Genomic DNA, 27,574 nt, shown 5'->3' with positions numbered 1-27,574 from the left:
ATGGCTCAAGAAAGTGGTAGTGGGATGTGGAAGCCTCTTACCATTGGGTGATTGTCAGGAGTGACCAAAAACCTTTCCTGACTGCTAATTCCTGGGTAGTCGCAGCTATTCCAGTTGATGACCTTCACTGGTGCTTATTAACCAGCCACTGCCTAATAACGAAAGGAAAGGTGTTTTTTGATGCGGATCCTCAACTTGGTAATTACGATGTTGGGGAGTTTAAAGGTGGTATTGTCATTTTCAGAGGAGGTAGCAGCTGTTCAGCAGTTGAATTACGAGTCTCCTGTGGTGTTGGGGTGTTTGCGTACCTTCAGCCTTCCCTCTGCAATGTGGAACTCTGCCGTTTAGAAGTCTCCTGGGTAAAGGGACATCTGTTCCTTGGGAATGGCAATCACTGGATGCCACCCTGCAGGAAGAGAGGAGGAAGGGGGAGTTCCAGGAACATTATGGACTGTTAACATAGTTAAACCTAGGTGAGGACTGCAGTATTGGGCACTGGGAGAAGAGTTTCATGTTCAACAATTACCTATGTTCACTGAATCATTTTTCTGCTGTCACACTGTGTATTCATTCCCCTGAGACTATCATCTTTGATAACATTTAATGCTTCCAAATAATTCTGATACTCTCTCTAGAACGAAAGGATAAGAAAGCTCATCACCCTGGTGCACGAGGAAGGAGACTGTCTGTAGCAGCTATTCCAAGAGTGGAGTATCGCTATCAAATTGAGTACTTCCTTCTACCAGATGACCTCATACCTAGAAAAGTGGACTTGGTGGTGTCTGGCATGGTTGTAAAGCTATTTATAGACTCACATTCCAAGGTAAAAGATAGAATAAAATGAAGTAATCCAAAATTTTGAATTTATAGAGAGTGTTTTCACATATGGAGGGATGTAGTTGCAGATCATTTTAACAGCTGCTTAAGCCTTACCTGCACACACAGATACAGGACGAATATCAAAGACAGAGCTTGACTCTGCTAGTCCAGATCAGCAGTATTCTTACCTTTATAATAAGAATGTGGTAGACTTTCTTTTCTTTTAGATCATCAGTTTACTTCAGACTATAGCCTCTGTCTCTCAGGTACCATGTTAATGATATAATAATTCAAAAGCAACCATCCATTTTATTAACAACGGTAAAACCGTTCTGCTTCTGATCCTTTTTGAGGAGAAAAAGATTTTTAAGGTACTTGAAGAATTTTGTAAATTGTATTTTGTTCAGGCCTGCATCTAACTGAATAATCCTGTGCATTCGGATCCAGGGCCCCAGAAACGGGATACATTGCTTCTGAAGTGCTGGTGCTAAAATAGTGAACTATTGAGAGAGGCTGTTGGTTTGAAAGCAGCCTCTCCGGTTTTGTCTTTGCATGACAGTCTGTTTGATGGCTCTCTGCTTGCTTTGCACTTCTGAGTGTCAGCTCAATGTTTTTATTACACACAATGCACTTGCGAAGGTGCTGATTGCAATGGGTTACATTGGCAGCTCTTTACCAGCATATACATGCTGGTAAATGTGTCAAGTTTAATGCTGCTCCTTCACTTTTATAAATACCAATTCAACATTTTAAGGTTGTGTATTTGATTTTACAGTATTCTGTTAAGCCTTCAGTCCATGATCTCATAGAATCATAGAGTGGTTTGGGCTGGAAAGGGCCTCCAGTTAATCGAGTTCCAACCCCCCCCCCCCCCCAGCTTCATTACTGTTTGTTCTTAACCTCAGGTCTTCATATCAGACCTTGACTTGATGAGACTGCTATGTTTGAATCCAACAAATTATGCTGCTCTGACTCAGCAAGGAGGTGTGTGTGTGTGTCATGATAAACCCAGCCCAACCTGGAGAAACAAGGAATGTACAGTTTGGGAGCAGTGGTGACAGCGGTCAGCAGGGCAATACAAGTTCTTTTGTACTGGTCAGCTCCTGTAATGATTTCCATCTTTTGTTTCCATAGACAATGACACCGTGGTTTGAAAACAACAAGATGTGGATATCGTGGAACCTTAGTGTTGATATCAGTGTCACTAATGAATATCTACTAAAACTAAGAGATCACAAAATAATTGTAAAGATCTGGGATGCCAAGGAAAACGTGTCCTCAAAAGCAAGGCCTAGTAAAGCACGTATTACTGCTACAATAGAAGAGGATGCAGAGGAAGTTGGTGAGTTTAATGCAAACAGGCATGTTATAAAACATACCTTGGGATTGTGACTGTACCTATTGCTAAGTTAGTGTAGAGACTATTTGACATTCATTATGTGTCATTACCACTAAAATAATTCCTCCTTGTTGGTGTTTCAATGAATGCAGGAGTCAGTTTCTGCAAAGTTTGATGGCAGGAAAATAGAATTAGTCTGGTAATGTGAACCTTCAAAACTAGTGAGTTACTTGAGGCTGCTGGGTAGGAATGGTAGTAATGAAAGTGTTCACTTTTCAAAGGTGGATTTTCCTTTTTGTTGTCCTCAGAAGCAGCAAAACTTGTACAGCCACGTTTTCATGCTTTCATAACGTTTTCAGACAGTTATTTTATCACTTCTAGTTGATTTTTACTAGTTAAATAGAGGAGAGAGACCTTGTTAGGGCTCTCATAGACACGTGTGAAATGAAATCTCAGTCCTTAATAAATACCAGAGAACTAAGCATGAGATTAAGCCTATAGAAAATGGGGTATCCTTTGTTCTGATGTCCTGAAACTACTGGACAAATTAATTTTACTATTAAAATATGCAGCCTCTGTTAGTAAAATGCTGGCAGTGTTCTGTCTTTCCCATGTGTATCAGTGGATAGAGATTTGGGGGGTTGTAAGATTTACAATGCTAGTTAATGCAGGGTTGGGTTTCTTGTGATTGAACTGCTACCAACACATCAGATGCTTGCTCACGTATGGGGGGGGGGGTGTGATCAGCAAAGAGGCTCTGCAGCTGGTGGACATTTCTGACAGCACCTGAGAGGCTGTTGTTGAGGCATGGAGACTTGTTTGTAGTCAGTATTTTCTCAAGGGCAGCCTTACATTTTAGCCCCAGGAGGAGGGTGAGAAAAGGCTTAAAAGCTTCCCCTCTTGAAGCAAAGCTTTTGGAGGAGGTGGGAGCAGTCCCTTCGCTGCCAGGGCTGTGAATTTGGGGGTCATTGGGGTATTGCCATGAGCCTCAGCTGCCCTGATCTTTTCTTCTGAATGTGCATCGTTGTGCAGTACATTTTATGCTAGATTCTTTTTTATGTGTTGAGGTAAAGCTTCGGGACTCTGGTGATTTTCATCTCCAGATGAACAGAATTGAGTGGCTTCTTATAGATGGTAGGAAAAGGAGAGGAGGTGCCATGGGAAAATCATTGCTCAAGATTTGAGTGACCCAACCAGACTAAACAATGCAGTCTAAAGTGGGGAATTTCCTTTATTTCATTTTGTTTCCCTGTTAGATGAGGTAAAACGCAGAGTGCTATTGCAAAGAAAACTCTTTGAAGAGAGTCAGCCAGCACCCAGCTGTATGAAAATCAAAGCAACAAAGGAGCCCAAGGTGCAGAAAGAACCTTCAGCCCTTCCTGATGAAGGTATAAAATGTGGAAACTGGCTTGTGGGTGAAAAGAGAGGGGGAGTGCAGTGGTGCCTTCAGTGATGGGCAAGCAGGAGCAGGGCTGAGGAAGTGACTGAGGGAGCGAGGTGTTGCAGGAAGACTGGATGCATTATAGTTAGTACAAGTTCTAAATAGCTTTGGAATAGAATTGGGACAGAAAAGAGATGTAGCTGGCTCACAGAAAGTGTTTTGTAAAGAAAAGGACCAAAATCTGAGAAAGCAAACTGATACTTCAGCAGCGAATGTTGCAGAACTTTCTAGCAGGAATTCAGTATTCCTATGCTATACCAGGATTACTACTTGGATACCTTGTAAGAAATGTCACCCAGACCTTCATTGTGCAGTAAGAAAAAGCTAACCTTAGAAATAGTCTTTCATTGAGCAACACAATGAACAATATTGTGCTACCTGGAGCAGAGGACCATGGAGAAATGTGTTCAGTCATCACCTGAGGTCTTGGATACCATGTTCCTAAGGGCTGAATCCAAGCAGCATAGACCTTCTGTTTTGTAGATTTCTGGTTTTAGGCCTTGCAATATAATAGCTGCTTTCATAGAATGACTTTGTGAACAAAACATGTCCCAGAAGTACTGGAAAGCAATTATTAGGAAACTCTGTGTTTGGACTTCAGTAACCTGGTGAAAATGCAAACAAAATGTTTGCTTATGGTTTAAAACAAGACTAACAGCTAAGTTCTCCCTCTGTGTTAGGCCTGTCAATTTGTTAGAGCCGCAAACAAAACCGGACTCTCCAAATCTTGAAACAGGATTATGCAGAGGGAAACAAACCTGGGTACTGCAGTAAGCTGCTGCGGCTTCAGCAGATGATGTGAATTCCCCCGCTGGGGCAGGGCTGCTTCCTTATGCTGGCAGCACTGTGTCACCACCTGCGCGTGGTTATCTTTGTACATCGTTTTAGCTTTTTCTAATGATTAATGACGGGCACCATCAGAGGAACAGGTGAATTGCTGGGGTCATGAGGCTGGCAGAGTGTTTTGGTAGTAGTGCCATCTAGTGATGGGCCCAGAGAGGAGCGATGGACCAGGCATGGGGAATCTTCAAAGGTGGGAAGCGTGTTCAGGAGCACAGCTCCTGGTTCAGAGGGACGGGAAGGTGACAGCGTTGTCTCCATGCTAACGCAGGCTGTGTTCAGGAAGGGCGGAATGGCCCGAAGGTCTCTTTACGTTTCTTTTCATTGACTTTGAAGGACTATGTACGCTGTTGGGTGTGCCAGCCCTAGGGCTCTGTAACACAGGTATGTTGTTACAGGCACTCAGTATCCTGTTTATAGCCAGGGGAAGCCTAATATTGTATTGCTCCCCCTTTGCTTGCTTCCAGATATTGGCCAAGTTTATTCTTTATTGTTTGGGAAATATTCAGCTATTCACCTGGAAATCCTCCTTGCCATCCGTACTGTGGTGATTTGCTCTAATCTCACTGTAATTAAGGCTGACACACTGTAAGGCTAAGTGTTGGGTAATTAACACTGAAATCTGTGACTGTAGAGTGTCTGTAATTAAATGACATCTGGAAACAGTTAGGTGTAGTACACCATGCTCCTGGCATATATAAACCAGTGACTAAGTATCTGGACATTTCTACCCATTGTGTAAAAGATCTGGACACTGCTAACATTACTGGTTTAATGTGAATATTCTCTAGAATAGCAATTAAAATAAATAAGCAAAGGTAATGTGTAATTTCTTATGTATGCAGAATTCCATGCATGATATGTCATTGACATCAGTATCTACTTAAGTACAGATAGAACGTTCTGCACTAACAAACTATTATTTGGGTATTCTCTCCTCATTTTTATTACTTGTTCATTCCTAGTTTTGTTTTAAATTGCAGCATGATAATTTCCATGGAACTTATTTTTCTAGGAAATAAAATATGGCTTCATAATATTTTACTTTCTCTGCAAGATCTCTTAAAGCTATTTTATTTTATTTTATTTTATTTTATTTTATTTTATTTTATTTTATTCAAACTCATCGTTGACATGGAAGCAGTAATTAAATGGATCATGGTTGCAAGTTATAAATCCAACTTGCATATGGCTTTTTACCGTGTCTTCCTCGAGCTTTACAGATGAATTTTGTTAGTCTTATTGGAGTTACCAAAGCACACTTGATAACAAATGTAAAACCTGTTTTAATTCAGCAGGAGAAGCTGATCTGAATGGACCAGCAACAGCTGATGGTGGTTCGCTACATCCACCAGGGGCAGATCGAGCGAGGTGAGAATGTTGCACTGGGAAATGTTCAGGTGTTAAAAAGAAATGTAAGATGCATTTGTTCTTCAGTATAATGGGGTTTTAATGGTTTATAATTATTATGTGGTTTCAGAAATGGCTAACCACTGCTTTTTTGCACCAATAACTATGGATGACAGGAAAGGAGCAAAAGCATCACAATTCCCTTTAATGCATCTTGTTAGGGTGAATCTTGTTATTGGGGGTGAATTAGCTGTTAATGAAATAATTACATAAAATTACAGACTTTGCTTGGGTTACTTGTTTGTGCATGGTTTTTCTTCTGTTCACTTGTACCTTTTGACTTCAGATAATGTGGGAGGTGCCCACCGCAGGGCTTTGGAACTAGGTGATCTTAAAGTCCTTTCCAACCCTAACTGTTCTATGATTCTATGATAAGATAGTGTCTGTGAGCCTAGAAGCAGGAGTAACGAGGAGTTACTCGCTCAACTTGCTCAATGGAATGTGTTAGGAAGTGGCTGAAGTGAGGAGTGGGGTTGTGGAGGGAACCTCATTCGTTCTGGGAGGTCAAAGTTAGTGTCACAAGACCAGCTGCTAACAGACCAGGCCTTGCTGGCTCCTGAGCTTGATGGATCAACTCATTAACCCTGAATTTGTGTCGGGTCCCATTACCAGGAGGTGATGTTCTGGTGCAGCTGAGGTAATCCTGAGTTCATACTGCTGTGATAGCAGAGTTCCCTGTTTTTGCTGTTCTGCTTTTTTTGTCATTCATCCTCTGGTTTAGTAAGTCTTTTGTAGTAATAGTTTTCAGTGGTAAATTTCTACCAATTAGTCTGTAACTCTCTCAAAATGTCAAAAAGTTTTGAGGGTTCAAGGCTTGAGAAACTAGAACATTAAAAGGAATCGTGTTGTCCTGGGTGTTATTCATAATGGAAAACATTGCACTTGAAATAGAAATGAGTCATGACTAGGGTGTATCTCCAATGCATCATCCAGAATGTCACCTAAAAATGTATGAACTCTTAAGTGACTTTCTCAAGGTTCCCGTTTTGTTTCTAAAACATGAATGGGTGATAGCACAAGAGAATGAACCCACTCCTGAGCTATGTGATGGCCTTTCTGCTGTTACGTATTTCTCCTGAACAAGATGTAGTCAGATTGTTCCTCTGCTCAAAAGATAATGAGCTCCATGAGGGGACTCCTAGTGCCTTCAACACAAATTTATGAACTCAGCTATAGAGATGAATGTTTTTCAGTGTTTTGTACGCCACGAGAGTGGATCTGTGTGTGAATCTTGCAGCTCAGACGGTGTGGGGTTTGTGCTGCGGAAAGAAACCTGCCATTTGCAGAGAAGAAGAAAATCAGCAAGAATGTCCAGTTGCACATGGAGGAAAAATCTTTCGTTTATTTCAGATAGTTTTCTCTTAAATGCAAAACCATTCTTCCAACATTTAGCAAATCCAGCCACCTTGCTTGAAGCTTCCAGCCTGTGTCCTGTTGAGCTGCTGCAGACTGAACACTGCTTTAGCAAAGGTGCTGTACTGGGAGGCCTGAGAGAGTCTTGGTTTGTAATCAGTGTCTTGTTACACCTTCTTGCATCATGCTCTGTTTGCTGCCTGTTCTGTTTTCAGCAGTCCTCGGTTCCTGGTTTATAGACTGAGTGGACACTTCCTGCTCATGCCACCATGTTACAGCCTTTGCTAATCGAGCCATTTCCTTCTGTGCTTAAATATGAAAGCAAATGCCATGGGATACAATAAAATGGGGCCCTCTGAAGCTTTGTAACTGCTAGCATCAGTTGATCTAGTGTGCTTTTATTTTACATATCTCTATTAATAGAAATGAAAAAACAACCTTTGGAATGGGATTTTTTTGCTGTTAATGGGAGGAGATAGTGCAAAAGTGACTTGGTGTTGTTGAAACTATGTAGGGGTTTTGCTCTGTAAATAGCATTGGTGAAATGTTCCTTTGTACCTCAGAATGTGAATTGCTGCTGCTTTGTGTCCTATGAGCATGGCCTTTCTGCTCAAAGATGGGTGTCTACAGTGTGTAATTTTTAATGTAGATCCTTAGGGCATTACCTGACATGGGACTTGCTCTGCATTTCATAAGCATCTCTATTGCTGAAGTACTGGGATGTTTGAAGGCTGTTTGTCAAGTTTCAGTCTGGAATGTAGTTCCTTGTTCTGTTGCAGGTCCCTTACATGCATTTCTGGTATCTGCCATGGCAGTAATAACGTTCCAGTGAAACACGGACAAATGAGATCAGTATTTTGGAAAATGAAGGGCATGCGTTTAGCCTTCAGGCAACCTTAACTTTCAGCACAGATTAACTGGAATAGCAATAATTTTTTTAGGTAGAAATATTCTGTTTAGTTTTCTAAACCCCTCCAAAATCATTACTGGAAGTGTATTGAGAGGTATTACAGCCTATGGTATTTCACCATGACACGGTGAAAGTGTGAGCTCAAAGTGAAGCTCAGATGGGATAAAACTAATTAATGTTACTTTTTACAGTGAGGGTGGTGAAACACTGGCTCAGGTTTCCCAGAGAGGTGCTAGATGCTCCATCCCTGGGGACATTCAAAGCCAGGCTGGATGTGGTTCTGAACAGCCTGGCCTAGTTGAAGATGTCCCTGCCCATTGTGGGAGGGTTGGACTAGATGAGCTTTGAAGCTCCCATCCAACCCAGACTATTCTGTGATTCTGTACCCTTACTTGCATCATTGCTGCTCTTTTATATACCTGAACATTCTTGTACCACCTGCATTGTGGCTGTGCTGATGTTTGTTTCTAGCTTCGTATTCAAAGAACTGTTCTTGTAGTGGTCATTCCTGGTGGAGGGCTAGTGAGTTATCTACAAGCAGCTGACTCTCAGAGCAAATCTGTGAACCAGGAGGTTATATTTTGCCAATTTTATTGGCAATGTTTTGCTGCTTCTTTGCACACCTGGAAAAGAATCTTCTTTCTCTAAATAATCCGCTTCCTTTTTCCCTCATTTTGTGTCAAAAGTCTACAGCTGGGGAACAGGACAGTCACAATCAGTGTATGCGGCATTTCTTCTCTCAGACTGCTTCCAGAAATATCCTTAATGCCCACATATGTTCTGGTACCTTCTTTGCTTTTTCAATCTACAGTGGGGAGGTTTCCAACAAATCCACCACTAAATCCCACGTTACCTCTGTGAACTCCACACTACAGTTTGCTTCATTTACTCCCAACACCTGGAGGTTCCTGTGTACGGTGATGGTCTGCAGAGCCTCTGACTCTGCACTGATTTGGGTTTTTTTAATTACTAGGGGCAAATGAAACAGCCTCATTGTTTTTAGCTTTAGCTGGACTGTTTCTTTTCTTGCATGATGTTTTACTTATAAAACCTCATGGAAACTTCTTTATATAGATTTTTCCTAAAGCAATTATTTCAACAATCTCTTGTTCATTCCTTAGTTTCCATTACATGTATTAACAATTTTGGCTGTGTCTTAAAGGAAGATCTCAGAAAGCTGTATTTTTAACATTGATGATCTTTAGTGCTGCAAGATGACACAACAGCCTTCTGACTCCCCACTCCCAGCTATGCTCCCTTTTGAAATGTCTCTGAGGATAGGTAGAGTTATTTGGGAAATGCTTGGCTTAACCTGGGTAATGGATTATTCTTTTCAATGCTATAAACCTACATTGCTTCAGGCTTCACAGCCAACAGTCTTGATTTGTTGCTCACTGCATGGATGCCTATCTGAAGAAAAATAATGTTTGTGAAGCAGATGAAGAATTTAGACCTCTGGGATTAAAATTCCTGGGAGGATGAGGAGGAAAGGATGCTCGAAAGATTTAATGCCAAGGATAAAGGGAAGAAGTTGCATATAGTAATGAATCTGAAAGAAAATGCTGTAGATTGAATATGATAATCTGGAGACAGTATTCAGCATCAGAAACCCTTAAAGAGATCGTGATAAGCTGTGAGGGGAGAGTTGGATGTTGTGTCCCAAGCATGTAATACTTGTTGCACTCAGAGGTGACAAGATGACGTAGAGGTCTTGGAGTCCGTGTAATCAGCAATAAAATGTTTGATCAAAGGCTTAAAAAAACCAAAGAAATGTCATAATAGGTGTGTAAAAGAGTAGAGTGAATGCATCTGTCTACATGTTTAACGATACTTATTTCGTTATTAAATACTGTCCCTCTGAAACCATCACCAAATGCCTTTATTCTCAAACTACTGTTATTACAAATCACCCCTATAAAGCCAAGCAAAAGAGTAGTCAATTTTTTGTGACTACTGATGAAAAATTTCTTGGACAAACATTGTATTTCCTTGAACTGCACATAGATTTCTACCACCAATTCAGCCCCTCTTTTGTGAGGAATCTTGAGGGCTGAATGTGTTCTTTGCAGAGAAAACACTTTTCCTGTGGTATGTCTTGTACTACCACCCTTCAGCTCCAATATTTATCAAGTATCTGAAGACAGGGACAACAAAATCGTTTATTCAGGAGATTTAAAATGCAGTGAGATTAATCTCTGTTGAGCAGCCTTTTCTGTTGTTTCAGATTAATATTCATTTTTCAGCAGCAATAATATGTCAAATTTGTAAGGAACATATGTACTTTAGGGAATAGACTGTGTGATGTCTTGTGAAGAACCTTGGGAAGCTTGTTAAAGCTGAAACTAAGTGATAGCTTTCCTGGCTGCATTTCCCCCGAGGAAGAATTGCTCCTATAATAGAGCAAAACTGTATTAATTCTAGATTAGTGGTTTATCTGGAATTGTGTTGCAGGGTGTACCAAATATGAACAGTAACAGAACAGATGTATTTCTCTTTCCTCAAAAAGCAAAGCAGATGTGCAGAAAAATCTGTAGGTAAGGGATTGTAGTATGTACTACAAGGTGGTTTACTTTATGCATTTCAGGTACTTACTTGCTCTCCTACTCAGAAGGACCATGGGTCTGTTGATACCCTTTTTGATCTCCTTTACATGTATATGCTGGCAGCTGAGCTCTTTTAGGCTTGGATTTGTTTTATTTGAAGCACTTGTTTTGGTGGGATCATCAGCGTGGCAGGGATTGAGTTTTGCATTTTCCATATTTCTTACATAACTTCAGATCTTTTTAATGGTTTCAGAAGTGTGGCATTTGCAAAAACCCCACTTCTGGATATGACCCAGCATCTGAAGCAGAAAACAGTTGCTGCTCCTCCAGTTAATTTAGCTTCAAAAGAAACTGAGAATAGAATTGAAAATGTGAGAGGATACAAAGCAGCCATCACAAAAGGTAAGTTTCGGATGGAACTAAGGACTAGCTTTGATTTTAATATTGATTTCTTTTTACGAATTCAAGGTTAAAACGGAAAAAAAAGAGTTTTGGGACCTGTGCTTTGATCCTAGCTCTTCAGCACCTAATAAAACACTGATTTACAGTGTCCTTAGTGAGTCGTGTAGAACAGGGAGGATGATGATGGTCCTTTTCTACCATGTGGAGTGTTGCAGGAGTGAGGTGATAGATATTTGCAAGGGACTTGGAAAGGCAATGTTGAAATTTGTAAAACAATTAAAGAGTGATGTTGGAACTAAAACAATTATTCCAGCTGTGAAATTATCAAGATGTTGGTTCAGATCACTTGCACTGCTTCTTCCACTGTGCTTTACAGTCCATTTTTATTTCCAGTGCTGGTTCATTATGTTGAATGGAAAACCACAGCCCCACTGAGTTGATACTTTGCTCTCTCACCTGTAGCTTACAGTTGACAAAGGCCCTGTGAAAGATGGGAGGAGATGATACCACTGTAACAGTGCACACTGGAGCATATATTAACTCACCTGTGTTAAATAGCTTGCCTGGCCTGAAACCAGCACAGCATCACAGGGTTGCAGTACACCATACTCCCAGTGTACGTTATAAAGAGTACATTTGCTTATCAGTAAGTATCACTGGGCATAAGTGATTGCATTCAGCTGTGGTATTCTGTCAAAGTAAGTGAAGGCACTGACAGTGTCACACAAATCTTTACAGGACTACTGTTTTCTGTTGCTGTGCACAGTGGCAGAGTGTGGTGCTCCTGCTTTTATGGGCAGACCTTGTAAGAGTAGTAAAGAAAACACCAGTTGGAAAAAGGGCAGGCAGAGGAATAGGCAGGCACTTTGAGCCCTCCTGTGTGCGTGCACATGGCCATAGGCAGCTCAGATTGCAGCACAGGGAGTGTTTGAAGAGCTTAACCCCAAGCCACATCTGCTGTGTTCACCTTGTGGCTCTGGCATGGGCTTTCCTTCCCAGGACTCTGGAGACCCGTGCCTCATCAGTTCAACACAACTGCTCCCAAACTTCCCCACACTTCTTTCAAAATGAAGGCAATTGGATCTTTCCTTTAGAACTTTTGATGAACAACTGAACACTTTGTAGGGAGTTCTCTATGTGGGTTATCATTTCATTTATGCTCGGGGTGGACTGTTTTTTTCCCCAGTTTAATTCTGGTACCGCTAATATTTATTGTGACATGAAAACATAAAGTATTAGTAATACGTTGCAAGCCTCTCTTTCCTTCCACTTGAATGGAAGGAAATTTGCCCTTAAAGCATTCTGCCGTTCCTTTCATTACAGGAATAGTAACAAACCAGGGCCAGCAGCCCTGGAAACAATAGAATATGCATCTCAAAGAGTACCAGATAGGTGTTGTAATGCTTCTATCCAAGGAAAGAATAGTCATGTGGCAGAGATACATTCAGTTTGGGTAATTCCATGAACATGTAATGCTTGCTGTTGTAAATTATAACTTTCTTGTAAAGCAAAGATTCTGTATATAGCATAGTATATAGTGGACTCTGCAATGGAAATTTGAGCATGTTGAAATACTAGCCCAGGTTGGTGATAAAGTGTGTAATCAGCATCTTTTTCTAAGGACAGTACTGAATTATGCCACCCACCGAATAACTCATTTCTTTGATTAATTGCAACAAAATATTTCCTCCTTCTTACTCAGTCCATCCCTGCATTCCATCAACAGGTAGAAAAGCTTCTGTTGCTAAAAGAAACACTGATGCTACTGCAGCAAAGAGGTACTGCATTGCTTCCCTGCAGCTAGATGCCATGCCTCTCCTCTCAGGTATTGCTGTGTTAGGAAGGGAGCAACAAGCTGGGTGTACTCTGTGTCTGCTCTGAAGGGCGTGTGCTGGTGGGTCTGCCTGGTGGAAACAGCCTTGAAAGATCCCTAGGGATTTTCATGTTCTGGATGAAAGCTGTCTGGCTAAGAAAGATTTGGGATTTGGTTTTGGTTTGGGGGAGGCTGCCCAGGGATCTGTGTGCTCTGAAGGTCAGGATGTCAATACTGATTCTGTATTGTATTTGTCAGCATCTAAGTTCTTGTGTCCTGTTGGATTTAGAATGTGTTGGAAGCGGGATATTGCTCAGAGTAGAGTGGGTTGTGTCTGGGGTTTTCTGACTGCAATTGGATTAAAATTCGTTATTAATATATGTTGTCCTATTTTGATGTATAGGGAGTTAAACTTCCCCTTTGTTGTGTGCATGCAGACAGAAGTAGCGATGACCCATGCAACACAGAACTCAGCTGCTGAGTTGGGCAAAGCTGCTTGCGGAGAAGTCAGTTTGTTTAAAGGTGCTTGTTCACCTTTAACAAAGAGTTTAATTTTGATGAAAAGTCTCTGAAGTGCTTTAAGTTTTGTGTTTATGGGAATATTTGCAGCTTTAAAAGAAACTTCTGTGCGCTTGCAGCCATTAGCCCCAGTGGGGGTTCTGACACTGCTTTGGGGACTGTTTTCTTCCCGTTTTGAAAGAGAAATAATATTTGAAGCAGTTAATACTTTGGTTTTATTTTAATACAAATTTAGTGGAGGTTTGTCATTAATTGCATCAAAGAGGGGTGCCTTGATGGGATTGTGTTTAATCTTGCGTGTTTCAAAAGGAGAAGAATCGGTGATCGGTCGCCTGGCAGAAAACACTCCTGAAGTTTTAGATGCTTACGTGACTTTCACTGTGGAAACACCTCTTCTGTCTGAAAGACAAAGACACGAATTGAATCCTCTGATTATAAAGATTATTTCAGCTACCCGCCTCCCAGACAAGCCTGTGCCAATAGAAGTGCTCCAGGTAACATCTACTCCTCCTTCTTTCTGAAAGGATTCCCCTCTTACCATCAAGCAGCTTTGCTTAAAATATGGGCATGGTTTTAGAGATAATTTTCCATATTAGTACCACAATTGGAGAACATAGCTGACGTGTTTCCTGTAAAACCTGTGGTCAGGTTGGTGCCTGTGCTGTCATGGGCACTGGCAGCAGAACAGCGATCCTTGTGCTTTCCAAGAGCAGTAATTTACACACAGTCAGCCCAGTTTCATTTCTGAGTGGATCTGGAGTAGTAAGAGGGGAGCTAGTTCAGTCTCTGCTCTATATTGTTTGTAACAATTTGCTGGCAAGGCAGTATGTGTTCATTTCTGTCCTGTGGTAAAACCATAATTTAACTTGGAAAACAGCAAACACTTCACATCTTAAAAAGTGCTGTGTGCAAAGAAAGTTCCCTGTGGGTGAGGATATAGTTTAAAGGTTTTGGTCCTATATTTCTAAATGCTGAGGGATGAGTTAAAGAGTCTGTTCTCTTGTCAAATGGGTGCATTCTCAGAAATCCTATTTTAAAAAGGCTCTTCCCTGAGTATTATATATTGTGGATCTGAAAGGGAAATTAGGTTAATATTATGATGTCAGGAACGTGTAGTTCTGTGGTGGAATTTTGCACTGCTAGGCTTATGACAGCGTAGGCTGAACATTTATGAAGAGAAACAGGAAAGATGTCAGAAACTAACATAGTGAGTAGCAGAGGGCAAGCCACTCAGTTTCTAATGCAGTCTGCAGAGTGACCACGGAAGTTTTGGCTTGGTTTCCTTTGCCAAGTAGGGTACTGCATGAATAATGAACTGTCTCCGATTGGGAATTGTCAGGATAGGCCTTGACATGTCTCCTCAGCTCAATGCAGGCTGCTGCAACACTGATGGATGCTTATACATGGAGGAACCACAACTGGTATTGTGGAATGAATCCCCCTGTTTGCTTCCTCGAATCTGTAAACCAGTAATGGAGATCATACAGTCCAATCCCTAAAGTATCTCTGGATACTTGTTGGATTTCCTAGCTTCTAAACAGGCATTTATTTTAGGCCTTGAATCCTACAGAGGAATGCATAGGAAGAAACAAAAAAGCTTGAGGAGCCATTGCAGTCCCCAGGATGCTTGCTCCTTCAGTGGTCTAGAAACAAAGAGGGGTTTTCTGACATATTTGGGAAGCCAGCAAAGTTGAGGAGAGGCAAACGTAGAGGGGAGCCTATTCCCCAAACGCAGGATCCAGGCATGTAGAATGGCCTTTTTGCTGCCTCAGAAGACCATACTTTGTGCCCTGAAATACATCCCCCATATCTTATCTACTGGAAAAATCTGGTTGATTGGTCTGTGAAGTTAAAAGTAAAAAGGGAAAAGGTTAATGATACAGATATCTGTTTCTCCCTTTTTTTTGTTGTTTAGAGGTTGTGTGTCCCCACCTACTGCAAATATAAATTTCACAACTTCCCACCTCATCGAACTCACGAACAAATCCATGGAACCCATGTCTACTTTAAGGATGTTAACGTACTTCTAACAGGGACAATGAAACCTGGGGAATTAGAGGCATACCTGAGAGGTCCACCTTTGGAGATTGAAGTTCATGACCGGGATAGAAACATGGAAACCATCACAAAAAAGCCAGCTTTGTTTGGGGACAATGAAGCTGATGAACATGTGGGGAAGGTGAGCTTCCTCACTTACAAATCCACAGCTTATAATTATAAGTTGAAGAATGAAATGTGGCATCCACATGGGGTAGCTAAAGTCGGTCTGACTGATTTATTGTTGGGTAGAAAGTACTTGAATGTCAGTGCTCCCATCCGTAACTGTTCAGTTCCAAATACAGGTGCTTTCAGTGAGGATAAAAATGGGAAAATAACAGAATCAGTGAGTAATTCTTTCTTGCTGCCTATGGGAGATTATCTAGAATCAGACTCAGTTTTGAAAGTAAGAGTGGAAATAGCTGTGCCACTGGGAGCACGTGCAGAAATTGCTGATGCACAAGTCACAAGTTGCCCGTATGGTTGTATAATCTACATTTTTGACTATAATAACTCATCTTTATTGCATGATTTGGTAGAAGAGATTAAAGAAATCAATGCTATAGCCCTCCAGCTGGATGGCTGGCCTGTACACTTAACAGGAATGGCTCTTGCTGCATTAAAACTGAAAACCACACGTGAGAAAGTTTCTGAGTTGGATATTGTTACTGGTTTTCACTTACTGGATGGAGCAACTCACCTCTTTGTCTTGGAGGGATTAAAAGACAAAGCCATCAAGAAACTCTGGGATAGACACTTTGAAAGGTAAGCGAGTTTGAACTTTTTCATCACTGAGGGTTTTCATCAGTTATTTCCTTAGATCAAAGATTTCAATTTGATTCATACCTCCCCGTCCCTTTCTGTATATGGATGAGTACATAGTTGATGCTTTCCATGAAGTTCTAGTGGATCTGAGTCCCGCTGGCTGGTTCACTTGAGGCATAACCTTCTCATCTTCACCACCTTACACCATAGATCATCCATGCAAAGTTACAATGAGAAGGATGGGAACATGTCCCTTTTTTTTTGTGGCTGCTTGGTTTGTGGAAGCAATTCTGTAATCCTCCAGTTGTAATTAATAACAAAAAAAGCCTAACGGGATAGAAACCAAACAAGTCAGTATCAGGAAGCTGGACCTCGAGCTGTTTCTTTCTTTGAGTTTAGGGGAAAATGTGACAAATTCAAAGAGAACGTCTCCCTCAAATTTCATGCTTCAAAACAATTGGTGTTCTTCCAGCACTGTAGTGCATTGTTAAAGCCTTCCTGGGGGTGCTGGTTGGTTGTTGGTTTGCTTTGTAGGGGTTTGTTGGTTGGTTGGTTTGATGCAAGTCACTTATTGCAGTTACTGAAATTATTTATTGCATGAAAAGTTGTCTCTTGTCAGTGCTCACCTGTAACCTAAAGTGAAGCTTTGTTTTACTGCTGCAGTATGGTCTTTATAGTAGAAATATATATATATAGTAGTTAGAATATATAATATATATAATATATATAGTTAGAATATATAATATGTATAATATATATAATATATAAAATATATATAATAATATATGTAATGTATATACTATATATAATATATAGTCTATTAGAAACTGCTGTATGGTCTTTATAGTAGAAATATATATATAGTAGAAATATATATATTTTATATATATATAATAATGCTTTTGAGGCTATAATAAGGCTGATGAAACTGAGGTGAGCTTCCTTTCAAATATTTGCTGTTCAGCTTCAAAAGAAAGGATGCAATGATTTTTTGATGGTTGTTTTTGCATTCATATGAAGTGAAGGCCATAGAGTAAGAGGTTGCATCTAAAGGACAAAAGCAAAGCAGTGTCATTAGAGGGAGTCACTGTACTGCAGAACTGAGGAAACTCGAAATACGACTGGTTGTGTCAACCCTGACACTGGGGTACTTTGTTTCAGGACTTACAAACCTGAAGATGGACAGCTGGCAATACTCTATAACTCACAACTGGCTTTCCCTCAGCGCCTGTACACAGACCTGGAAGTTCTCTTTTATCATTTCCGCCTCTATGAGCCCCTCTTCACTATAGCAAAAAGCTCCCTGCTCTATGTCCGAGGTGTGGTTCCTCAGGCATGTTTCCAAGCCCTGTCCAGGTAGGACTTGTCCAGATTCATAGTTAAGAAATGCAATCTTAGCAGGGTGAACGTTTGGTACAAAAAATACTACTCTTGGGTATCTTTTCCATGATGAAAGCAGTCTGAGGCCTGATGGGGAATTCAAGTTCCAGATCAGGGTGGTAAGGCAGAAGAGTGTGGTTTCTGCCTGCTGGTGGAGGGGCGACTGGCCATCGCAGATGAACAAATAGGGTCTGCCAGCCTTTGGGTGGCATTCTTGCCATACCTTCTTTCTGCCAGGTCTGTTATTCAGAGAAATAAATACATTCTTCACTGGAGCATACAGGCTGTGAACTGAGGTCGAGAGCAGTCCCTAACCTGGAGAACTTCCAGTTTTCTTGGTTTTTGGTTTGCTGTAGTCCCTGAGCAGTTTAATGTGGTGCTCGGTGGCTGTTGTGTGTTTAGAACTGCTTTTGTGTTGACACCAGGCTTTGCAGGCCAAATGGAGTGAATGGATAGAAATCTGATGTGAGGTAAGTGTTGTCGTGAATGGCACGTAGAATGGAAGTGAATGAGGCATAAAATAGAGGTAAGGCAGGAGGGGGTTTGGTGGGTGTTCAACATAAATATGCATCATGTGCTGGAAGCAGTGTGTGAAGGGAGTTTGTTTTATTGCCTTTTCAGCCAGAGGCTAGAGACATTCAGCAGCTAATCATTAACTTGCAGCTAAACCTAGTGCTAAATCCAGCAACATTCCTAGAATATTCCTAGCAGGTCTATTAAACTGCTAAACTTCTTTATTGCTGCTACATGCCAGCAGACATGAACTGATCTGAACTTCTTACTAAGGTGTTGCAAGAAGGTTGCATAGTTTTCCTACAGGAATATTAATCATAATGATTTGACTGCTGTGAAGTTTTTGTAAACTAATAACGTGTTGATGTCTGTTTGTAGGCTCAGTTCCCTCTGTCGCAGTAAGAGGTTGAGGGATGTAATCCATGGGGATCTGCTGCCCTCAGCAGAGATGATCACAGCCTTGAGTCTTGAGTTTGGAGTTCCCTTAACTGATGAGGATCTCTTCACTCAGACACCTCCTTTACCCACATTTTCCCCTGGTGATTATACAGTACCAGGAAAGGTTAGCAGAGTGAAACAGGCAGTATCTTCTTCAGTAGATAACTACAATGAAGGCTATATACAGCGGAAGAAAGAAATAGCAGACAAAATGTCCTTTGAGAAAAACTATATTAAGGTGAGTAGTTTGTGATATGTGAGGGGCAAAGCCTCATAGTTGCAAAACTTCATCTCCTTAATCAACATCTCCTTTGTCTCCTGAAACAACAACCCATTAGACTTAGAAGACTTTGGTAGGGTGTTTGTAGGTGTTGTACCAACATGATAACAAAGTGCAGGGGGATTTCCTTTTGTGACAGTTGAATTGCAATTGTAATTACTTCTCAAAGAGGAAGACAGTCGTAGTGCTCACAGGTAAACAGAGGAGACAGTGAACGGTGAGGAGACCACCTTGTCATTTCTTTTTGTGCTTGGTTCCTGTTGTTCTTTGTCTCTTTCTTCCCCATAGCTTTAGCATGTTGTGCTTTAGCATGTCACCCAGGCTTCAGCTGCTTTCGGGGGGCCAAGCCAGCTAAGCTCAGGTGAAAATTGGGCTTTCCTCTCTTGCTGTGTAAAAGCCATGCTTGCCTTTGGGCAACCAGGAAGGCATATTCCTAACTAAATAAAATCAGCAGTTGCAGACAGAGCTGAGCTGAGCTTTAAGGAAATGGTGAAGAATTTTAGAACCTCTTCTTGCTTGTTACCAGTGTCCATCCAGCCCTTCTGTTCCCTCAGTGTTGAAACTAAATGCTTTCCTATTAATATAGACATCAAAGAAGGGGTATTCCGTGTTTCCTGGGAGTCTGGATTGCTTTCCTGGGTATATTGGATAGTTGGGGACTCTAGCCATCCCATGTCTTTTGAAGAATAGTTCAGAATGTTTTTTTTCCTGTATGTGTTTTAATGCAAAAAGATTTTGCCTGATATGTGGAAATCTTTGTTCCTGTATAAGGGTGCTGTCCTGGAGATACTGAAAGAAATCTAACTTCCTTTTTTAGTCTTAGTCTGTTGATAAAGGAATATTTCATGATGCTAGAAAAGGAACCAATCTGAAGCAATTGTTCCTGGTACTTGCTTTTAAAACATCATAGGAGGATGAGAGCAGCAGAGTTCATTCTGTATAGATGAAGTGTGGAGTTATTTTATTACCCATGTAAAGCTGGCAGTCTTCCCAGGATGTGTGTTTTAACAAGTTTTTGTTTTATACATGCTTGTCAATCAAGAGGATAATGGAGGAACTGGGAAGGCCTCTATAGGAAAGAAAAGGTGAAGTCCTTTTTTAATAGCAGATAAGGTAACCCTTCAGGCTTTTTGATTAAAAGAAAAGGGAAGTGAAAGTCACAGGGAGGTCACATCCACAGTGCAATTTTACTCTCTTGCTGTAATTACCTATTATGGCAGAACCTGAACTAAAACCATAATTACCATAAACACAGTAGAATGATGTTCTGAAATCAGTGAATAAGTGTGAGGGTTTAGTTGTCCTGTGTCAGTAGGGAAACTTGGGGAGTCCTGGTGAATGGTGTTTCCCATGACACTGTATTTGCTGGGGTGTTGATGGAATTGTACAAGTGAAAGAACTAATCTCATTTATGAAGACAACCAGCATCAGCTCTCCAGAGCAACTATTAGAACTATTTAAATCTGTAAGTAGAAGACATTCTCTGGTGAGTGCTTGCCTCCAGTCTACTGCTGTTAGCCTGGCAGAGTATCATATCCAAGAGTGAAATCGGGCTATGTTTTTAATAAGTCTTTTTGTGAAGCAGTTTATTAACAAAAAGGGGGGATTCATGTTTGCAGGATCATTTGCTTGTTTATAATTTTCAGTAACACCCTCAATTCCCGATGCGGACAGAACTCCCGTGTCATCTCTCTTTGCAGGCTAACATTAACGCTGTATGCCAACTCAAAGGAAAGATGGAAACGCCGAGGTCTGAAGCTTTCCTGATCTCTCCTGTTGATGGGAAATCTGTCTTTAACTACAGCTGTCAGAGCCTGAATTCTGCAGAACTTGCCAAGAAGCGTCTTCGCCAGGAAATGGCAAAGGTAAATTGAGACACATGACTGGAAGGTGTTGGCTTGCTCTGGGTCGTGCTTGACAAAGAAAGGTGAACGGTTTATAAACTCATAGTTCTGCGCTAGTAACTCCCGTGTTAGCGCACAGGAAGGGAAGTTGGGATCCAAAAGCATCTCAGTCTGAGGTATTCTTTGTTGCTGTCTATAATTCTGCTCTTAATTGCCATTCATCATAGCCACGTTTTCTCAGCTCCGTGACTTGGGCTGTCACTGTGAGTGCAGACTTTGATAACCGAGGTGGTCACTTCCAGTTCTGTCCCACATGTAAGTGGGAGAATTGGAGTAGTTGCAGCATTGGTGTATGCAGCGTTAAGTGATTTGAAAAACACATTTGAAGAATCACATTTTTCTGCTTGCATCTGAATAGCTGGCTCGAATCTTTATAACAAATGCCATTGTCCTGTCAGCTGGTGGAAATTAACTGTAGCTCTGTGAAAACTGCTCCTGATGTACCATGGGCACAATACAGCTCTCTTTTTGCACGCATGATGTTAAGGATATTTCTTTCTGTAATTATTTTACAGAGATCCCATTAGAGCACTTGTCATTAAATCCATCATTTGATCATAATAGAATGAAATGAAGCCCTTTAAATATTTAATGATACGTATTCTGTATAATTTTGATCTGTGATTACTTGCAGTCTCAAGGAAAGAAATAATACTGGTTCTGTACCTTATGGGCTCCTTTCCCAGTGAAGGGGGATGTACATTAACAAAAACACCCATCATTTATTTTGTAGGAACCAAAAACCAGATTTACTTATTGTCAAGACTATCTGTCAGCCACATTTGAGCCAGTGGATGAGATTGCTGCCTGTAAGGAATTATGTGAAAAATCCAAGAGTCTGTGGCAGTCACCGGATGGGTTTGTATTCCCTGGATATAAGAGCAGCATTGAAAGCAACCTGCACCCCCAGATGCCACATGAGGCACGCCAGGAGGAGTTAAGAGAGGTAACAGAAAACTTAAATGCACACTCCAAAGTGAACTCAATCATTTTAGGAGACTTGAAGAGGCAAATTGCTATAACGTGGAAGTCTCTTTAGAGGGCTGTAGTGTAGGCAGCAGTTTAAGGGTGACACCTACGTCTGGAATTTGGGTAGATGAGCATCTAGCTTACCCAGGTGACAATTTGTTTGGATACGCAAATTCTACCCTGAATACAGAAAACCCATTTACCGATATTAATAGGTATTGGTGGACTACAGAGTGATTTGGTTTACATTTACAGGTGGAGTCTAGTGTCAGAAAAATCATGCTACTGCATTATGGCTGGGTTTCAGGCTGCTCTTCGTGCGTTGCCAATCTTGTTGTAGCCTTCCTTCATGTTTCCAGGTTCCCTCGCTGCTGCTTTTAATTCCATCGTTTATTTCTTGTTTGCTGTTACAGTTTTATGGGGTGTTTGTCCCCCACCACTGTCTTCTCTATCAGTTTCTTCCTGCCCTGTGTCCTCTCTCCCTTCGCCTATTCTTTATTATTTAGTTTTCTTCCATTTTACTGCATCATTGAGTGGACTTGGTTACAGTTCCCTGTTTTGAGCAATCATCTTCAGCATTGTGCATACTCAATCACATGCACTCTGCTCTCAGGAAGCAAATTTGTGTGTTATTAAAATTGGCAAGATGACAAAATAAAGGAAATAGAACAGGTTGGGTTGTTGGGGGGGGGGGCAGGATCAGTAAATTCTACCAAATTAACTGACCACAGTCACAGCTCAGAGTGGAACAAGCTGCATCTTGCAGGAAGGTTCACGTGTTCATTTGAGTTTCAGGCTTTATTTGTCTTTCATCTTTTTCATACAAATCAGAGCAGTTTCTCAGAAAGGTTGGAGTAAAGCTGAAGTGAAATGGTTGGTGAAAACAAAGTGCTCTTTTCTGATCCATGAGACTGGAGAACGTTATCTTCTCATGAAGGATCAGAGCAGGTTCACAGACCAAAAGTAAGAAGTCAGCCCCTACAGTGTAAGCACTGGTGCCTTTTGCTGAAGAAACAAGAAGGAAGAACTAGTACAGGATCCAAACTGACCTGCTGAAAAGGGAGCAGCAGGCTTACAGTGATGGCTGGCACCAGAGTTCCTGAATTGAAATAAAGGGGGGACTGTGACGTTTAGTGTGGGAGTAGCAGTTGATGAGTACGTTGTATTGCACCTCCTGATGGGATGAGAGAGGGGAGGAGAGCTGACACCTTACCCTGAGCAACACTAAGTGTAACCTGGCAGTACCAATAGCTGTGTGAGATCTGTGCTAGCCATGGAGCTGAGAGAAAGGGGAAGGAGGCTCCTCCTGCAGCTCATGGGCATGACCAATGTTATATTGAATAATGGAGATAGATAGATTGATTCTGAACTTACCATTCCTGTTACCTGAAATGTGGAACAAAGGCTCTTTTGGACTTCTGGAAGCGGTCAGGATTAATTCCATATGCACATGTATTTTTACGGAGCCCACAGGGCATCCTACAGGTCTGTTAGGATCCTGTTCTGAAGCAGTCTGGTTTTGATACATTGCCTCTTTATCCACTCATGTTTTCTTCTCAAACACAGAATTTGACCATCTTCTGTAACACCATCCCTTAGGAGGCAAAAGAATTCTTGGATTTTTTCTGGTTTCCTAAAACTCTCCATACTATTTCTGCACTGACCTGGCTACCCTACAACCACACAGGCTTAGGTGAAGCAGTGGAAGCACAGGGCTAACAACAGGCACTGGGAGTTCATTTGTAGCTTGGCAAGGACAGTTTTGTCTGCAAAACACCACACTGGTACTTCAGCAGCAGGTAGGCAGAGGACACAGAGAGTTGAACTCTGTCATGATGAATATTCCTGCCACGACTCCAGTGCGCGTGTTGCTTCTCTCACCTGCTTCCTCAGGACACCTGGGCTCTTGCCCCCAGGAGTTTAATGCTCATGGTTGTATTTTTGGAAGCACTGGGACAGCTTCTGCTTCCTAAAAACACTGTTTTAGGAGTACCCTTAAGGTGATAGATAGCTCTGACTGTCCTGGACAGCCAGCCCGCTTCTTACCCTTGGGAAATGATAAATAACGAGTCGGGTTTTTGCCTGCATAGACTCCTAGAATCATAGGATGGTTAGGGTTGGAAAGGACCTGAAGATCACCCAGTTCCAATGCTAGAGTGTCAGCAGCTCGCTCACAGAATGGATTTTTGCCTTTATTCATGTGTGTCAAACACCACAAATTGGAAGGCTGCTTCAGAGAGAAAGGGTCTTGTGTAGTGAAGTCTGCACTTTGGCGTTACTAGGTGATAACCAAGCAGCTGGCTAACTCCTTTTTTGTGACCCCTCCCTGGTGATTTTGGCCTGGCTTCTCAAAGGGATTCAATTTTCATTTAGAAATGGCAGGAGAATGTTCTGCATGCTAACATGGAGCCAGTGCTGCCGCGAGACAGATGGAGCTGGGACAAACGGCACATTGATTTTGACCTGTACAAGAAGCCACCTGAGCTCTTCATTACAACAGCCCTCCCAGCTGGTAATGGATCTGTTAGAATTAACTAATCACAAAGCTTTTAACTTGAACCTCTGACATCTGGTCCCAAAGCTATCAGTTCTGCCATCAAGGAAGGCAGTTTGAATGCAAAGAGGTGTAGCAAGGAGATCCACGTGCAGCATAATTTGGGTGCTCTGTCAAATGAAGCTTCTTAGGATGTAAGACCTTGGCCCATACTCTAATATTACCCTTCCATTTGCCCATCTTCTTAGCCTTGTGTAGTCAAGTATGTCAGGGAGGTATAGATCCTTCTTGGCTTATTCATCTGCAGATCTAGCTTTGTTGCCTGCCTCCTCTTTGTACAGCTTGCTAACAACAGCTTTGGTCAGACCTCACAGACTGGAAGCACCCAGAGGGGCCTGAGATGAGCCTGTTAAATCTGCACACCTCACAGCAGTCAGGGTGTGCCTGGGTGAGGGGGTCAGTGTTTAACTCCTGTCCTCCCATGAACAGTGACAGACAAGGTTGTATTCCATCATGGAACAGTATTCTTACAGTTGTCCATGTTTCTTTTTGCCCAGAGCCAACCAGGATTCGCTGGAATATTTACAAGCAGAAAACAATAGATTTATTGTGATTGCTAGAATCTTTCATCTTTTACAGCCCTGTAGCTTGCAGAACACCTGCTTAGTGCAGTTCTGAGCAGTCTTTTGGACTTTTGGAAGCAGTCAGGATTAATCCCAAATTCACACGTGTTTCATGGAGCCTACAGGACAGTGAATTGTCTTTCCTGTGGCACTAACCATTATTCCAACACCTGTATCACTTCTTCTAGCAAAACCCTTGTGAGAAGGTGATTGTTTGCAATAGGGGCTTTTAGCCCACTTTTTAGTTTAAACAGTCCAGACTTCTCTTTCCCATCCTGGTTTCTGTTGCCTTGTTTCTCTTTCACAGCCTCTTGTTGGCCTTGTGAAGATGCCACTCGGGTATCATTTGACGGTAGCAAGCTGGATGCTCACCGGCACTCCACAGCAGCCAGGTTGAACACACGTGGGCCACGAGGCAGGTTACAGCTACAGAAGCTGCTGAATGGTCAACCTCTGAAGCTGCCATGCAGGAAGGTAGGACTGGTGTGGCAGGTAAAGGGTAACTGCCTCTGGACTGACCCCAGCAGCAGCTGTCCCACGCTCTGTAGGAGGCAGAGGACGTGTGACACTTCATTAGCACAATACTGTTGGAAGTAAAAACGTGTGTTAAAACTGGTGATGATGGCACTGGTTAACTCAATCTTACAAAGCACTTTCTTAGGAAAACAATTCAGCCTGGCCACAAAATGATTTTTCTTCCCCAGTTCTTTGCTTTAATGCTGAGAGATGATGGAGGAAGAGGCAAAATTTCTGTTCAGTCCATTCCTTGCCTGTCCATGTGCAGTGGGTGAGACAAGAACAACTTTTGGCCAGCTCGCTCAGCAGCTCTAAAAGAAATGGTTACATCCCCTAATGAAATGGAGGGGTCGAGGCACACGTATACACTCCATGCCAGATGTTTCACCATGTGTTCCCCTAATTGCCCTGGTGCTCTATAGGCTTCCCGAGCCATGTGCTCCAGCCTTCTGGTGCAAAACTCCCCAGGGACACCCCAGTTTGCAAGACTAAAGGATCTGTGCTCATCAATGTGAAGAGCTGCATGGATGGCCTGCCCCTGGCTGCTCCTCTGTGCTTGCATCCAACTGACTGACCCAGGCCCTGAGCATGCTTTTAAAGCTGATTTTGCTCAAAGGGGCTGAAGCTTCCTGTTAGCTACAAATGCCCTAGAAAAACAAACCCAGGACTTAGGAGGCTGTTGGTAACAAAATCGGAGTTAAACTTTGGAACTCTCAGAGCTGACGAATCACTTCATCCACTGTTGGTGGTGCTAGGTCATGCCAGTGAGTGGGCACAGGATGATGGTGCACTCTGGGTAAATTTCCACCACATGGGTCATGTGCATTCGACTTCACCTGGATCTATGGGTGCATTCCCAGCATGTAGGTCATCTACAGTAGATCATCTCTGCAGTGGCTGATTCCCTCACAGACCGGATGCCTTTCTCTAGCGTGGTCCACTTGGCAGAATGACTCCTAACATCATCCTTGTATGGAAACCTTTCCTTCACAGCTGCCAAGAGCCGCCTCCAAAGGCTGAGGGACTGTTTCTCTCTTGCAATTGCTTTGTCAATTCCCCCTTCCCTAGCAAGTGATCCCAGCTGCTTGGCTTCTATACCTTCTAGTTCGTGACCAGCAGCCCCATTGTCCCAGCATTGAAGCAACCAGGTGATGATGTGCTCCCCTGGCTGATGGGTAAAATCTGTTCGCATATTCCATAGCTTGGTTGAGGTGCAGGGTCGAGAAGTCACCTCTTCTTCCTGTGATTCATGTAATAAGAACTCCTAATCAGATGCTGTCCTGTGTAGTAAGTACATTGGTTCATCTTTCTTCGCTGTACGGGTTGCTTTTTGTGCCTCTTGTTTGCTTTTCCCCTTGTGTACAGGGGCAACCGATACTGTCACGAGTTGGTCCTTTGGTTTAGCTGCAGGGATTATCACTGTGGTTCGAGTGGCTGCAGTGTCTGTTGTCAGGGTTGGTGCAGCTGCTGTGCTGCCTGTTGCTGTTGGGGTTTGAGTAGCTGCTGTCCTTGTCACTGGGGTTGGTGCAGTTGCTGTGCTTGGAATCGGATTAGCAGTGTTCTCTGTTGTAGCCAGAGTGTGAGTAGCTGCTGTACTTGTCAGTAGGGGTGGTGCAGCTGCTGTGCTTGGAGTAGCCACGCTGACTGTTGCTTTGCCCTCAGATCCAGAGACAGTTTTTTGCTTTGAAGGTGCTGGACAGTGTTGACCAGGGCTCTGTAAGCACAGGCCAAGCCCCAGCACGTTGCCATGATTTGTCCCTCTCTGGTATGGCCAGAATGACCACACACCTCCTTTGAGTGTTTTACTGATTTTTCTGGGTTTTGCCCTTGTTCAGTGGTGAAGTTCCAGAGCACTGGAGGGGCCCACTGACCTAGATACTTGCCCATACTGTCCCACACACCCTGCCACTCATGGCTGTCCAGCCTCGGGGAGAAACTCCTGGTCCTCCTGTATTGTCATCGAACCCCAGACAAGACCCAAACCCGACTTTGCTGAACTCTTGAGATCAGATGAAATAGTCGTGGGTGAAACACACTCTGTATGCATGCCAGCATGGTGATCCCCATCACAAACAGCAGGCCAAGGGTACCCAAAGGCCATTCAGATCCTTCAGAACTCTCAGATGATGCTGTAAATGGTCTGGTGGGAGGCTGGGAAGGTAAGGGAATGTCTCCTTCACAGGCTGACCACCCGAGGAGGAAACAAAAGGTGTGTAATTGCTGAACACTTCTGTTACATACCTCCCAAAGTATAGAGGTGATGAAC

General features: G+C 42.3%; 1 protein-coding gene across 1 annotated transcript; it reads left to right on the top strand.

The window, feature by feature from the left end:
• Positions 1-24,298, top strand: CFAP92 (cilia and flagella associated protein 92 (putative)). The gene is made up of 14 exons (XM_057404274.1): positions 1-16; positions 636-823; positions 1,954-2,161; positions 3,415-3,546; positions 5,735-5,810; positions 10,909-11,057; positions 12,784-12,882; positions 13,699-13,883; positions 15,305-16,191; positions 17,353-17,547; positions 18,463-18,760; positions 20,503-20,667; positions 21,440-21,652; positions 24,049-24,298. Exons 1-14 carry the CDS (start codon positions 1-3, stop codon positions 24,211-24,213), a joined length of 2,976 nt encoding a protein of 991 aa, XP_057260257.1. The 3' UTR covers positions 24,214-24,298.
• The last annotated feature ends 3,276 nt before the right edge of the window (positions 24,299-27,574 follow it).

This window comes from Pezoporus wallicus, unplaced genomic scaffold (genome assembly GCF_028554395.1).
Source record: "Pezoporus wallicus isolate ANWC-B61680 ecotype Strahan unplaced genomic scaffold, APGP_CSIRO_Pwel_v1 contig_5935, whole genome shotgun sequence".
Taxonomy (NCBI): domain Eukaryota; kingdom Metazoa; phylum Chordata; class Aves; order Psittaciformes; family Psittacidae; genus Pezoporus; species Pezoporus wallicus.
This window is presented reverse-complemented; position numbering and strand designations above follow the sequence as displayed.